Below are 13,424 nucleotides of genomic sequence, written 5' to 3' on the forward strand. Positions count from 1 at the left end.
ACCCACATATTATTTTATTCTATCCATCCATCCATTTATTCATCCATCCATCTATCTATGCATGCTGGAGCTCTAATCCAGGGCTTGAAGTACTAGCACTCTACTACTAATTGTGTTTTTAAAGCCAATTCCAGTGGCATGTCAGTTCACACAGATACTCTTGGTGTAATCTCTGCAGGATGTGGCATTTCCCTTCTAATCTCAGTGGGTTCTTTCTGGTTGTTTTTTTGTTTGATCACATCCCTCCAATAAGGTTCTTATCTTGAAATAAGCATTGTGGACTTGGGTACGCCATGACTTGAGAGGAGTGACTAAGGATCAAAGTGTGGTGTTCTTCCTGAGTCCTTGCTTTGTCTTGCACCACAGATAGGAAAGGACTTACACTTGGAACTTAAAAAAGTAGTACAATCCTTTGCTTTTTCAGCTATAAAGAGTTTGCTAAATGAAAGGTAGTTAGCTGGATTTGATACACAGGAAATGGCTAACACAAAGAAGAGGACTCCTCTTTGGTAGAAAGAAAAGTCATACTTATAAAAGCCAAGTAAGAGTCATGATTCATTATTTGCATTGATGTTTCATCCACTGTAAGGAAAGATTTCCCTGTTGGGCTTGAAAGCTGGCCTCCCCCCCGTCCATTCTCCCTATCACTTCATTTACCTTCTCTAGAGCCTCATGCTCTACATTCTGCAGGGCTTCAGTTTTCCTGGAAAAGCTCAAAAGCTGGCAAGCGCTACCCAACACAAAACATACTTGCTAATGTCTCACTCAGGCTCTTGAATGAGATTCTAGCTTGTTGTTAAAAAAAAAAAAAAGTACAAACCCAGTAGAGTCAAACCTTAGGGAGCTGTGCCTCTACTGAAAGCCCTTGCTGGTGAGGAGTGAGCTATTACCATGTTTTGAGGACCTATGAGATAAACCACTGGCTGATTCTCCTCTCGCCCCATCCTATAGATCTTTGCAGGACTTTGTAGTAGTGCATTACTGCAAAAGGGAAGCCCATTTTTATTTTCAGCACTGAAACGAGCCTATATAGGAATGGTCTTTGCCAAAGTTGACAAGGAATACATGAATCATCACAATTAAAGCAAAGAGTGAAAAAGAAATGTGAAGATGGGACTCCCCCACATCCTTTCCTGGCTATCTTTAGGGATTGTGCTGTTTTGATTATAGTTGTTTGTGCATAGATTCTGGATATTTTATTGAACTTTTTCACGGAAAATAGTGTATTCCTTTAACAGAAAGATGTACAGCTACTATATTTGTACTTTCATTTTTTTTTTTTGGTCAGCATTGTTTTGGTTATTGACAGTGGCAGTTAAGATGTTTGAAAAATCCAAAGCTGGGAATAGTGATTCAACCTGTGATCTCATCACTTGGGAAGCTGAGACAGAATAATCACTACTTTGAGATGACCATCCCAGGCTTTGTCTCCCCCGCCCCTGAAAAAAAAAAAGTTTAGAAATCCAGTTAATAATATATCTGACTCAGGTAATTGCTAAGTCACTTGGGAAGGACTCTGTATATGTGAATCATAAAATGCACTACATGAACACCTCTCTTGACGTTTACATTGAACAAATTAGGTTAAGAATAGAACATGAAATGGAATTACTAATACATACTGTCTTTTATTATATATGCCTTCTTAAACTTGATTTCTTTTTGTCTGGGGTTAGACTTTCTTCACATGCCTTCATTAGTGCCTTAGCCTTGGTTTTGATTCAGAGATCTTGTCTGAGTGCCAGTGTTTGGCCAGATGGCTGAACCGTAGGATCATCCACAGGGTTCCGAGTCACATGCCTTTGGAGTCATGGCATTAAGGGCATCCTGTGCCGTGTTGGGAGAAGTTAAGATGCATGCTGCATTTAACACATGTCTGTTACTGGGATGGTATTTCCTTGACTATAGCCCTCATATGACCTGTACCTAACCCGGGTCTATGAAAACCACAGAATTGCAGCACACATGGTGTCATCTGTGCCCCTTTGCCTTTTCCACATACTAAGAGACTTAAACGAACATTGGCATTGTTTCTAACATCTCAGGGCTGTGCTCCTTGGATGATGATGACACTGCTACTTAAGTTCTTATCTAGGAAAGCTCAGGGGAGCTGATTGTCCCAGCTCTAACCCAAAGATATAAGGTCCATCTCCAGGTTTTGGGGGCATGGAGGGTTCTAATGGTATAAGTAGACCCAGAAGTCACAGTAACAGACTTTCTAACTTTTCTTCTTTTTTCTATTCTACTTAAACCCCAACATACCCCCTTCTTCCTCATTTCTTTCTTTCTTTTTTTTTTCTTGGTTCCCTGACCGGGAAACGAATCTTCCTCATTTTTTTCCCCTTAAAATTCAGTCACTTCTACACAGGTGCAGGTAGAGTTTGGTTCACAGTGAACTCATCCCAGCCATGATAGGTATTGCCAATTAAAATCTGTCCTGGGATGGGAATATGGCCGGGTGGTAAAGTGCTCACCTTGTATACATGAAGCCCTGGGTTTGATTCCTCAGCACCACATATGTAGAAAAAGCCAGAAGTGGTGCTGTGGCTCAAGAGGTAGAGTGCTAGCCTTGAGCAAAAAAAAGAGCCAGGAACAGTGCCCAGGCCCTGAGTCCATAACCCAGGACTGGCAATTAAAAAAAAAACAACAAATAAATTAAAATCTGTCCTTCCTCTTTTAACTGTGTTATTGGGCCTTGGCCCCAAGGCTGTAGTGACTGCTATTTCTTCGCAGATGTGAAGCTTTTGGTGAGGAAGTTTACTGGTAGTTGGGGGGAAGAAGAACTAGTTTCATCATAGTTAAGTACATATTGAGATACGGTTTGAAATAAGTAACTTTAAAGCAACATCATTGCTTATAGAGAGACTGGCACTCAGGGAGACCAAATGAGCACTGTTACTAGATAGTTTCTAGTCATGATAGACCTAACCCAGCCATAAGCTGACTTCTGTCCTGAATCTTTCCCCAGTAACCCATCCACACTGAATAAGCTAAACAGATTCTAGCATCATTTGGTATCTTCCGTGAAACAAAAGTGAACATCCCTCTTGATAACTGGCCACCCCGAGCATTTATGTCTTGATTCAAAGGCCTGGCATAGGGTTGTATTCTGAAAACATTTCTTTCTCCTAGTTCAAAGTATATTTTAAAAGAAATGTATCCAATGCCTAACGTATAAAACTGTAACCTCTCTGTAAATCAGTTTGATAATAAAAATTTGAAAAACAAACAAACAACAAAGTATATTTTAAATGTATTTTTTATGTTATATCCACATTGTATGAAGCTAAAAGTATATGTGATGAGCAGACCCCCTCCTCTCTCCTCAGGTCAGCTAGTTCTCCCCAGAGCTGTTACTTGTGTCCTCTTCTGGAGCAGTTCTGCTAGATGCATCTTTATCCACCCTATGGTTAGAGTTTTCCTCTTCTCCCCCAGCAGTCACTATGTGGGTGGATTTTAGAAGGGCCTAAAGATTTGTTGGGAAATATTCTAGTGATAGAGATTATTTAATATCAAAGCATACATGTTTTGAGGCCTAAGGCAGATAGAATATCTCCTTTGAAATCTTTATAAATATAGAAGAGCCACTTATCTTTATGAGTTAGTTTAGAAGTGATTATCCTTTAGTGAAGAGTTGGGATGATGTCACAATTACATATTTACTCTTAAGGTATGGTTTTAGAAATGGTTGTTTCAGTCAACTGTGAAATTGCCTTTCATGTCTTAAAAAAAAAAGGGAACTATTCTATCAGGTGAGCAGTTTTGTGGTTGCAGTTGTTGATTTCATTAACTTTTATTTTATTTTATTTGTCCATTGTGGAACTTGAACTCAGGGACTGAGTGCTGTCCCTGAGCATCTTTGTGCTAAAGGCTGTACCACTTGAGCCACAGCACCACTTCCAGTTTTGAATGGTTAATTGGAAGTAAGAGTCTCTCTCACAGGGACTTTTCTGGCTTCAAACTGCAATCCTCAGATCTCAGCCTTCTGAATAGCTAGTATTACAGGCATGAGCCACCAGCGCCCCATCAGTGACTATTTTTTTAGTTGCAAAGTATTCATATCTGGCCTTCAAGCCCCTTTGAAGTCCAATATTCTGAAACCTACCAGAAAGATGATTGAGAAAAATGTGCCTCAGCAGCATAGCAGAACACATCCTCCTTCTGAAGAAAAAGGGATTGTCATTGGCTGCCCTTTTCATTTCTGTCCTCAGCAGCCATTCAGATGTCTGCCATCAGCAGTGCTATGCTTTCCAGGAGGAATTTGGCATTAGTTTTTATCTGTTTCCAAGTTTAATATCATAAAGCAAATGGGAGGAGTCATCTCCTTCAGGTACTGGTCCCAATGCTGGTAATTACAACCCCGTTACAAAAGAGTGAACTTGTAGCTCTTGGAAGCATGTACTTTTAAAGTGAAATTTTATAGTATTTTTCTTGAAAAACCTAGATGAGATGTAATATTTTCAAAGTATAAATCTTTTAAATAATTTCATGTTCTCTCATCACACTTTGTTTTGTGGCTTGGCTTAGTTTTATTTGTGTGTGTGTGTGTGTGTGTGTGCATGCGTGCCTGTGCGTACGTGTGCTTGCACTTGTTCTAGGGTTTGAACTCAGGGCCTAGTCCTTGTCTCTTAGCTGTTTTCTCTTGAGACTGGTACTCTTCCACTTGCATGTGGTTTGGCTCATTTCAAACTACTGGTAATAATTGTTTTTACTTAGAAATAATTACTTCTAAAAATAGTTGTAAAGGGATTATATTGAAATGAAGGTTTTGCTTATAGATACTGTAATTGCATTATTAAAAACTACCCTCAGAGAAACGTACCAAGAAGGCCCAAACACTGCTTTATACCTAAAATAATATATAGACTGAAAAGAATTCCAAAGACGAGGAAACAAAGGACCTCTTCTTAATTAGTCTTACAGTATTTAAAGGACCTTATATTCTTTACCTCACAAGCATTGTAGACTAGAATGACGATGTCCCTCATTGTGAAGGTTAAAAAAAAATGATGAAAGCGTGACGGGGGGAGCTGGGGGAGGGAAGGTAGGAGAAAAGTAAGGAGAGGGGTAACAAGTGTGACAGGAAATGTGCTCACTACCTTAAGTATGTAACTCTTCTGTACATCATCTTAAAAAACAACAACACCCTCAGGGTATATTCAAAGCTAAAAGTGAATTAAACACAAAGAAAGCACTGAACTAGAATAGCCCCACCTACAGGTCTTGGTGTTGGTGTACACTTTACCTGCATTCCTAAAGCTTAAAAGCCACAGGAAGAAGGAACAGGATAGAAATTTGCATATGCGTTCATTGAAAAGTACATACAACCAGGTCACTCCCGGTTAATTTGTCAGTCTAGCACTTGGTCTGACACCTAACAGATGTTTAGATCTCTTGTACAGAGGCTTGGGGATTCAACACCCAAAATTAATCTCCCTCCTACCATGCCTCCACAGTACTCTAACCTAACTTCTACACTGTCTCATGGTGCCATCACAAAGGTATAATCAGTGACGGTTAAAAAACTCCTATCCCAATCTTTGACTTTTGCCAGTTTTGCTACAAATGAAAGGGTAACTTCTTTCTTCTTTAAGCTAGAAATAAAAAAGGAAAAACTAGAAATCAATGTGCAAATCCTCATGAAATTGGTCCTCAATATATTTTCAATATGTTTAATATTGAAGGACTCAAGCATGCATTTCTTCTTGGGCAGGTTTAGTTGGAAGGGTTGACTTAGCACACCCAGGGAAAATAGCAGGTAGACAGTTGGATGTATGAATTGGGGGACTGGGTGAGAGACATGGCAAGAGCTTGGCTATAAACAATACATTCTCTGAGTCTGTGGGTGTGATTGTGGTCTCTAAGAGAGAAAAGGCTAAGACCAACCCTAGGAACAAGCCAGGAAGGAACCTGGAGTTAAGGTTATGTCTAGAAAAGGGTCCCCAGAATATGTGTTGCTTGGCCAAAGCATGGGAGTAGTAGCAGCAGAGATCGATGCCTTTGACATATTCATATTCATTACTATTAGGCTGTCTTGTTCTCCTGAAGTCTTTTGCTTTCATAAGCTTTATTTCATTGGAAGTGATTAGACATGAAAAGAACTTAAAATGAAAGAGATTTCTTAAACTCTGAATTCATGTTGTATCCATGTTCTTCAGTTATTTGTGACATACTTGTTCCAAAACACAGTTGCCCCCTCCATCCTGGCTGACAGCCATATTGTGATTTGCCTCTTTCTCCTTTCTTCCCATCTCAATAGTGGACTGTCTTCCTGTGGGAGCTGTGGCTGGCATGGATTAATAGCAGCAAACTTGAGACTTAAGCTTTGTTCTGTATTGCTTTCGTGTGATGCTGAACACATAACTTGTTGCGTCAGTAGTCTTTTATTCGGTAATTTTATGTCAGTTTTTCTGTCTGCTATCTGTTCTCCAAAATGGAAAAGTGCATTATCCAGTGCAGAGACATGGCCTTCTTTCTTTCACAACACTTGGCTGGGCATCCTACACTGTGACAGGTCCTTGGGAAATACTGGTAGGCAAAGCTCACATGGTTCAAGTTTCAGCTCAGGCTGCTGTAACAGCATACCACAGACTGGGTGGCTGGAACAACAGATGTTGCTTTCTCACAATTTTAGAGGCTGGAAACCTCAAGGTTAAGGTACAGTCAGTTTGGCTCCTGGAGAGGCATCCCTTCCTACTTCTTTTTTTTTGGCCAGTCCTGGGGCTTGGACTCAGGGCCTGAGCATTGTCCCTGGCTTCTTTTTGCTCAAGGCTAGCACTCTGCCACTTGAGCCACAGCGCCACTTCTGGCCTTTTTCTGTATATGTGGTGCTGGGGAATTGAACCCAGGGCCTCATGTATACAGGCAAGCACTCTTGCCACTAGGCCATATCTCCAGTCCCCTTCCTACTTCTGATGACTGCCTTTCCTGTGTTCTTGCACTGCCGTTCTTCAAGGCTTAGGGTGGCACCCAGTGCCCACAGGGGACACTTATGTGCCTACTGTATCCCTAGAGCTTTGTCAGGTGCCAGGAAATAGCTATTCAGGGTCTGCTTCCAGGTAGCTTAACATAAAAATCTCAAAAGTAAGCCAGAATAGAGTAAGTTGCCCTGTGTATAAAGTGTAGCCTTTTCTAATCAGACATCCCTGATTTGACCATTTCTAGGGTTTGTCAACTTAGTCTCTCCTAAGTTGTTTGTGTCTGTGAAAAGGAAATAATGTGTTTTTTTTTTGTTATTGTTACAATGGAATGCTGGTAGACAGATCACGTTAGGCATAAACTATGGAAGGTTTTAATGGCAGTAGGTACAGGAAGCTCCAGAGACCATCACACAAAGCAGATGGTAATGCCAGTCCTGCTTCCCAGGTCTCAAGGTTCCTCTAGGGACATCCTCCCAGGATACACTCATATCAAGGGAAACTTCCAGCAGCTATCCCATTCTGTTCTCACACTCATGGGAAGGTTGACACCCCTGCAACATTCCCTTAGCGTTCTTTATCTCAGATAGTGTGTCCATGTTCTTGTGTGTTTTCTGAGACCTCTTAAAGCCAAGGAAAAGTTCCCAGGAAAGACTCTCAGGATAGTCATGCATCAGTCCTACCTGAGGGTGGCGCTCAGGAAGTAAGAGGGAGATTACACTAGTGTTGGTGTCTGGTGTAATTAAGGAGGTAAAGGTTTTAGGATTTTGCTTATTAGTACAAAGTTACCACTAAGTGAATGTGTTAATGCCTTTCATACAACATTTCATTATTAGTTAAACTCAATGCCATTCTCATTTACCACAAAATACAACTTATAAATTAAACATTAGAGATAAAACTAGTTCAAGATCATCTTGTTTTCCACCTATGATTAGGTAACATGCTTATGTAACCAAACATTCTCTTCTAAATTTGAGAAAATCATCATAGTGAATCTCTGTTACATCTTTATTTTCCACAAAAGTAAATGAATGTTACCATTTAACCCCTATTCTCTCATCCAAATACAAAACAAAATAATACAAAAAATGAAATGGATTTTGCTGGTCTTATTTGGAATCTCAATATATGTTCATTGTGCTGATAGTCACATTTCAATATTAGAGATCTAAGATTCTTAAAATAATAGCCAACTAGTTTCTACTACTGCTACCCAAAGGTTACCTAATTGGGAGATGTGTTGTTATTGTTGTTGTTGTTTTTAGTTCTAACTACATTTTATTTTCATGGAACAAATTGAGACAGAGACTTACTCCCCCTGAGTCAAGGGTCCTGGTCCTTGGTTGCAGGTGCTGTTTGGCACAGCGGATGGGCAGGTGATTGTCATGGACTGCCACGGCAGAATGCTGGCCCACGTCCTCCTGCACGAGTCCGATGGCATCCTCAGCATGTCCTGGAACTACCCCATCTTCTTGGTGGAAGACAGCAGCGAGAGTGACACAGACTCTGATGACTACTCTCCTCCCCAAGGTAGCCAGCTCACCAGCCCCTCATTTTGGCCATTTAACAGAAAAGAACACAGGAGTCTTGAGGGAGAGTGAGCCAATTTAGAGAAAGAAGGGTCAAGACCTGCTGTCTATACACCTCTCTCATTTATTGGGAAGACTTCTTTTAAACTAAAATGCCAAACAGGACTGGCGTGGTCTTTCTTAAAATAACTGTCTCCTCTCTGCCGTCCCTTTGTCAAGTTCACTGATGAAGTAGACTGTGCTCCATGGGCTTAGGTTTTTGTAGATATAAAATGAGATACATGACTCTTCCTGTGTCTCCTAAGGTGCTGTGGGCTTTACTATTTAGCACGAATAAAAATTCTGTGCTATTAGTATAACTTAATATGTGATACAGTGTTTTTCCGAGTCTGCTTGAAGAGGAACTTCTTTTTCATCATTGAAATTTAACTTGAGTCCCATGAATAATACACACACACACACACACACACACACACACACACACACACACACACACACACACAAAAAGCAGGCAGTGCCCCTAATATAAAAGACCTGCTGTTTTTTGTTTTTTTATGAATTATGAAAGGGTGGAGGCGAATGCTCCTTGTTTAGAAGGAATCACTGGTGCAAACTGGATCTTAGTCACCCAGATGTGTATACGTTGCTACGTGCTCTTGAGTGAGGCTTAGTCACCCAGATGTGTATATGTTGCTACGTGCTCTTCAGTGAGGGCTGGAGAGTTCCTCCTTTTTTCCCCCCATCCTAGGGAATGTCATCCTGTGAAGGGCTGGTCCAGGGGACAGTGTGAAAGTATCCCGCCCACCCCATCATTATCTGCCTCCCAGAACTTCTTGTCTTCTCCCTCTTATCACAGAGACAGATGATACTTTTGCTTCTTGGGGACATGAGCAAAAAATATGTATACACTATATGAACACTTTCTCTATATGTGTGTATAGAAGACCTGTGCTTCATACATGAACAAATGGAGATTGGTTGAAGGGTTTCAGGATCACTCTAGGAGGGAGAGTTGCTAGTATCCATAAATTCATTTGGGTAGCGACCATCCCTTTCTTAATAGGACACCAGCTTCAAAAGAAGTATAGGCCATATTTCTACAACCCCATACTAATGAAGTCCATGTCAATAAAATGCACTTGGAAGCCAGGCACTGGTGGCTTACACCTGTAATCCTAGCTACTCAGGAAGCTGTGAGCTGAGGATTGCAGTTCAGGCAGGAAAGTTCACGAGACTCTTATCTCCACTAAACTACAAACAAAGCAGCTGTTGCTCAAGAGGTAGAGTACAAACCTTGAACACAAAAGCTCAGAGATAGTGCTCAGGCCCAGATTCAAGCCCTGTGACTGGCAGAAAGAAAAAAATGCACTTGACATATTTTAAAACAGAACTCCTGTATAGGAGTTGGGTGGAATCTAGATTTACTCATTCTATTTTATTATCAAAAGAAATGGGGTTCAGAGACTGAGTTCACAAAGCAAATGGAGAGCTGGTCTAAGGCAGCAGTTTGGCCCTGATGCTCCTATGACCAGTTGCTCTTCTCAGAAGCAATGGGATGCTTCAGAGGTGACAGATATTCACGTGTCAGAGATACTGCGTTCTCCTTGGTATATGCCATGGAGTTTGAGCATAGGGTAGTAGTACAGTGAAGTGATGTAAAGGAGAGCAACACTGGGGTTTTCCCTGAAGGTGGATGTCAGATGGACCACCCCATGTAGCTGCTGGAGATGTGCTCAGCACGGCTGTGACACCTACAGAACCTCTGGGGAGCCCCAGTTGCCCCAGTGTGCAGAGGACTTTGACGTAACCACGTGAAAGAGTTAGTTCCTGACCTATCACACACAAGTGCCCCTGGTGCTCACTAGGCTGGCTGTGCTCTGCAGATATAGAGTGCTTTATGTATGTACCTTAACATTCTCTCTAAATTTGCTGTCTCTTCTGGTAAAAACTTAGAGAGAAACAAATAGTAGCTACTATGGCTGCTCATTGCCTGTACCACTCAGTAAGAGAGCATTTAGTATTCTGTGCATTGGAACAGAACTAGAACACTTTTCTCTCTTCCTACCATCCTTTATGTTATATGACATTAAAGTAATTTGCATTTACCGTATTAGAAACACATTGATAAACGTAGCCCACAGATTCTGGCCACCCTGTAGTTGCCTCTAGGGCTACATATTCCACGTCTTCTCTCTCTGATAAAACGCTACTGGTCACCCATGTGTGTGACTCCTGAGTGGTGTAGTGCTGTTTCTTAGTGTAATTGCTACCCTGTCAAGCAATTTTGGGGAGAAACACACAAGTCTAGCCTTGGGCACTTACACTGAGTTGTATGCTCATTGCCTGCTTCTCACTCAGCACTTGTATTTCCACAGATGGTCCTGCAGCATACCCCATCCCTGTGCAGAACATCAAGCCTCTGCTTACCGTCAGCTTCACCTCAGGAGATATCAGCTTAATGAATAACTACGATGATTTGTCCCCCACTGTCATCCGTTCAGGGCTGAAAGGTACAAAACACTGCCATGCCCCATCCCTGCAGATCAGCCCTGTACACATCTGCCTTCCAGTCTGGTGCCATACACCAGTATCTATTGATTCTTGTCTTTTTTTTTTCTTCTTTTGCCAGTCCTGGGATTTGAACTCAGGGCCTGGACACTGTCCTGAGCTTCTTTTTGCTCAAGGCTAGCACTCTACCACTTGAGCCACAGCGCCACTTCTGGCTTTTTCTGTGTATGTGGTGCTGAGGAATCGAACCCAGGGCTTCATGCATGCTAGGTAAGCACTCTACCACTAAGCCACATTCCTAGCCTGATTCTTATCTCTTGTGACAGACTCTTCTGGCTTATGGGGTCCAAAAGACCCTCTGGTTTATTGATAAATCAATACTTGGTCTTATCTAGACCAAGGGCTCCTGACATACATTCTTTTTTGTTGACCATGCTGGTGATTGAATTAGGGGCCTCATTCTTGTTAGGCAGGCAGTCTCGGCATTTTCCTGGCTAAATGGAGATTAAGAATCTCTTGGGTTTGTCTGCTCTGGACCAGCTTTTCATTGTGATCCTCAGATCTCAGTCTCCTGAGTAGCTAGGGTTATAGGAGTGAGCCCGCACCCTGACTTGGTCTTGCCTCTACCGGTTACTTCCCTGACAATAATTACCTGGAGTGGTTTGTATCCAGCTGACACTGTGGCTGCACTGTACTTAGACAAGAGCCCCTGCTGCTCCTGAAGTAGTAGGTAGTGCTCAAGTCATCATTTATGGAGAGGCATTTAGGGAAGCATCTCATGGGACTGATTATTGTATACTAAAGTTACCTTGAAAACTTAGAGAGAGGTTCCACAGTGCTCACATGGATGTGAAGGATAGCAGTCGAGTACTGGTGCCTTCCTAGCAGACATTTCGAAATGTAAGCAAAATTAGTGCACAAAAATATTGAGAGTGTTTTGAATTTTGCGTTTCATCCATGATGTGACCCTGATGGGTTCTTTGAACAAACAGATATTGACTCAAGGTGGAGTGGTGCAATGAGGAGAGATTTCAAAATTCCTTTCCTGTGCTGGCTCTGGTCTTTGATGTTACGGGGACTTACTATATTAAGTCCAACTGTGCAACCAGTTACTGTTACTTAAAAATAGCCAAAACCATAAGCCAGGCACCAATGCCCATGTCTGTAATCCTAGCTACTGAGAAGACCCAGATCTGAGGACAGCAGTTCAAAACCAGTCCATGAGACTCTTATCTCCAGTTAACCACCAGAAAACCAGAAGTGGCTCTGTGGCTCAAGTGGTAGAGCTCTAAGAGCTCCGGGACAGAGCCCAGGCCCGTAGTTCGAGCCCCATGACCGACAGAAAAAGAAAAAAGAAAAAAAAAGCCATAGCTTAGACAGACATCACCTTGTGTTCCTGCCTGGTTTCTTCAGGAACTACAGCTATAAAGAGAATGAGGTTCCGCTGGGCACAGGTGGCTCAGGCCTGTCATCCTAGCTACTAAGGAGGCTGAGCTCTGAGGATCACAGTTCAAAGCCAGATCAAACAAAGAAAAGCCATGACACTCTTTTCTCCAGTCAACCACCAAAAAGCCAAAAATGAAGCTGTGGCTCAAATGGTAGAGTGCTAGCATTGAACACAAAAGCCAAGAACAGTGCCCAGACCCTGAGTTCAAGTCCCAGAATGGGAACCAGGTCAGCAGGGGTGGTGACAGGGGGAATGAGGTCCATATATGTAGCTGTTGGTTGGCAGGAACATATGGTACCTGTCTGCATATTTCGCAAGCACTTAATTTTATTTTTAAACTGGAATATTTTTGCACCAAATTATACTCCCTCTTGGGTATCCATTCTGCTATTTTAGAGCTGTACCTGTAAGGAATAATTTAGTCCATAAACTATGAGACAGAAACCATGTAGAAATCTTTCTTAGTACCACAAATAGGCCTCATTAGAAGCTGAGTATTTTTGTGTTGATAAGTTTAAATTACTGTGCTGTTCTGTAAATTATTTCCTGAATATTTTGACTTTTATGGAACTAATGTATAGGAATGGTCAGCATAAATTCCTTCATAGATAGAATAATCGACATTCTATTATTGTTTCAAAATTGGAATTTTCAGCTAGATGCTGGTGGCTCATGCCTGTAATCACAGCTACTCAGGAGGCTGAGATCTGAGGATTGCAATTCGAAGCCAGCCTAGGCAGCAAAGTCTGTGAGACTCTTGTTTCCAATAAACTACTCAGAAAAAGCTGAAAGTACTGCAGTGGCTCAAGTGGTAGAATGCTAGCCTTGAGCATAAAGAGGCTCAGGGATGGGGCCTAGGCCCTCAGTTCAAGCCTTAGGACCAGCCAGAAAGAAAGGAAGGAAGGAAGGGGAGGAGGAAAGAAAGATTGGAATTTTAAACCGTTTATTAATTAATTAAGTTTATTAATTTCTTGAGAATCTGCTTCTAGTTGTGGAATCCTGATTTTTTTCCTCTATCCC

The 13,424-nt window shown here is 41.7% G+C and overlaps 1 protein-coding gene across 2 annotated transcripts in view; it reads left to right on the forward strand.

Moving 5' to 3' along the window:
* Window positions 1–13,424, forward strand: part of Tulp4 (TUB like protein 4) — a 124,023-nt gene that overhangs the window by 76,036 nt on the left and 34,563 nt on the right. For both annotated transcript variants that reach the window (XM_048354377.1, XM_048354376.1), the window contains exons 5-6: window positions 8,270–8,450; window positions 10,825–10,959. In XM_048354377.1, coding sequence (XP_048210334.1) covers window positions 8,270–8,450; window positions 10,825–10,959 — 316 coding nt within the window. The remainder of the gene's footprint in view (window positions 1–8,269; window positions 8,451–10,824; window positions 10,960–13,424) is intronic.

The sequence above is a fragment of the Perognathus longimembris genome, chromosome 9 (assembly GCF_023159225.1).
Source record: "Perognathus longimembris pacificus isolate PPM17 chromosome 9, ASM2315922v1, whole genome shotgun sequence".
NCBI classification, from domain to species: Eukaryota; Metazoa; Chordata; class Mammalia; order Rodentia; family Heteromyidae; genus Perognathus; species Perognathus longimembris.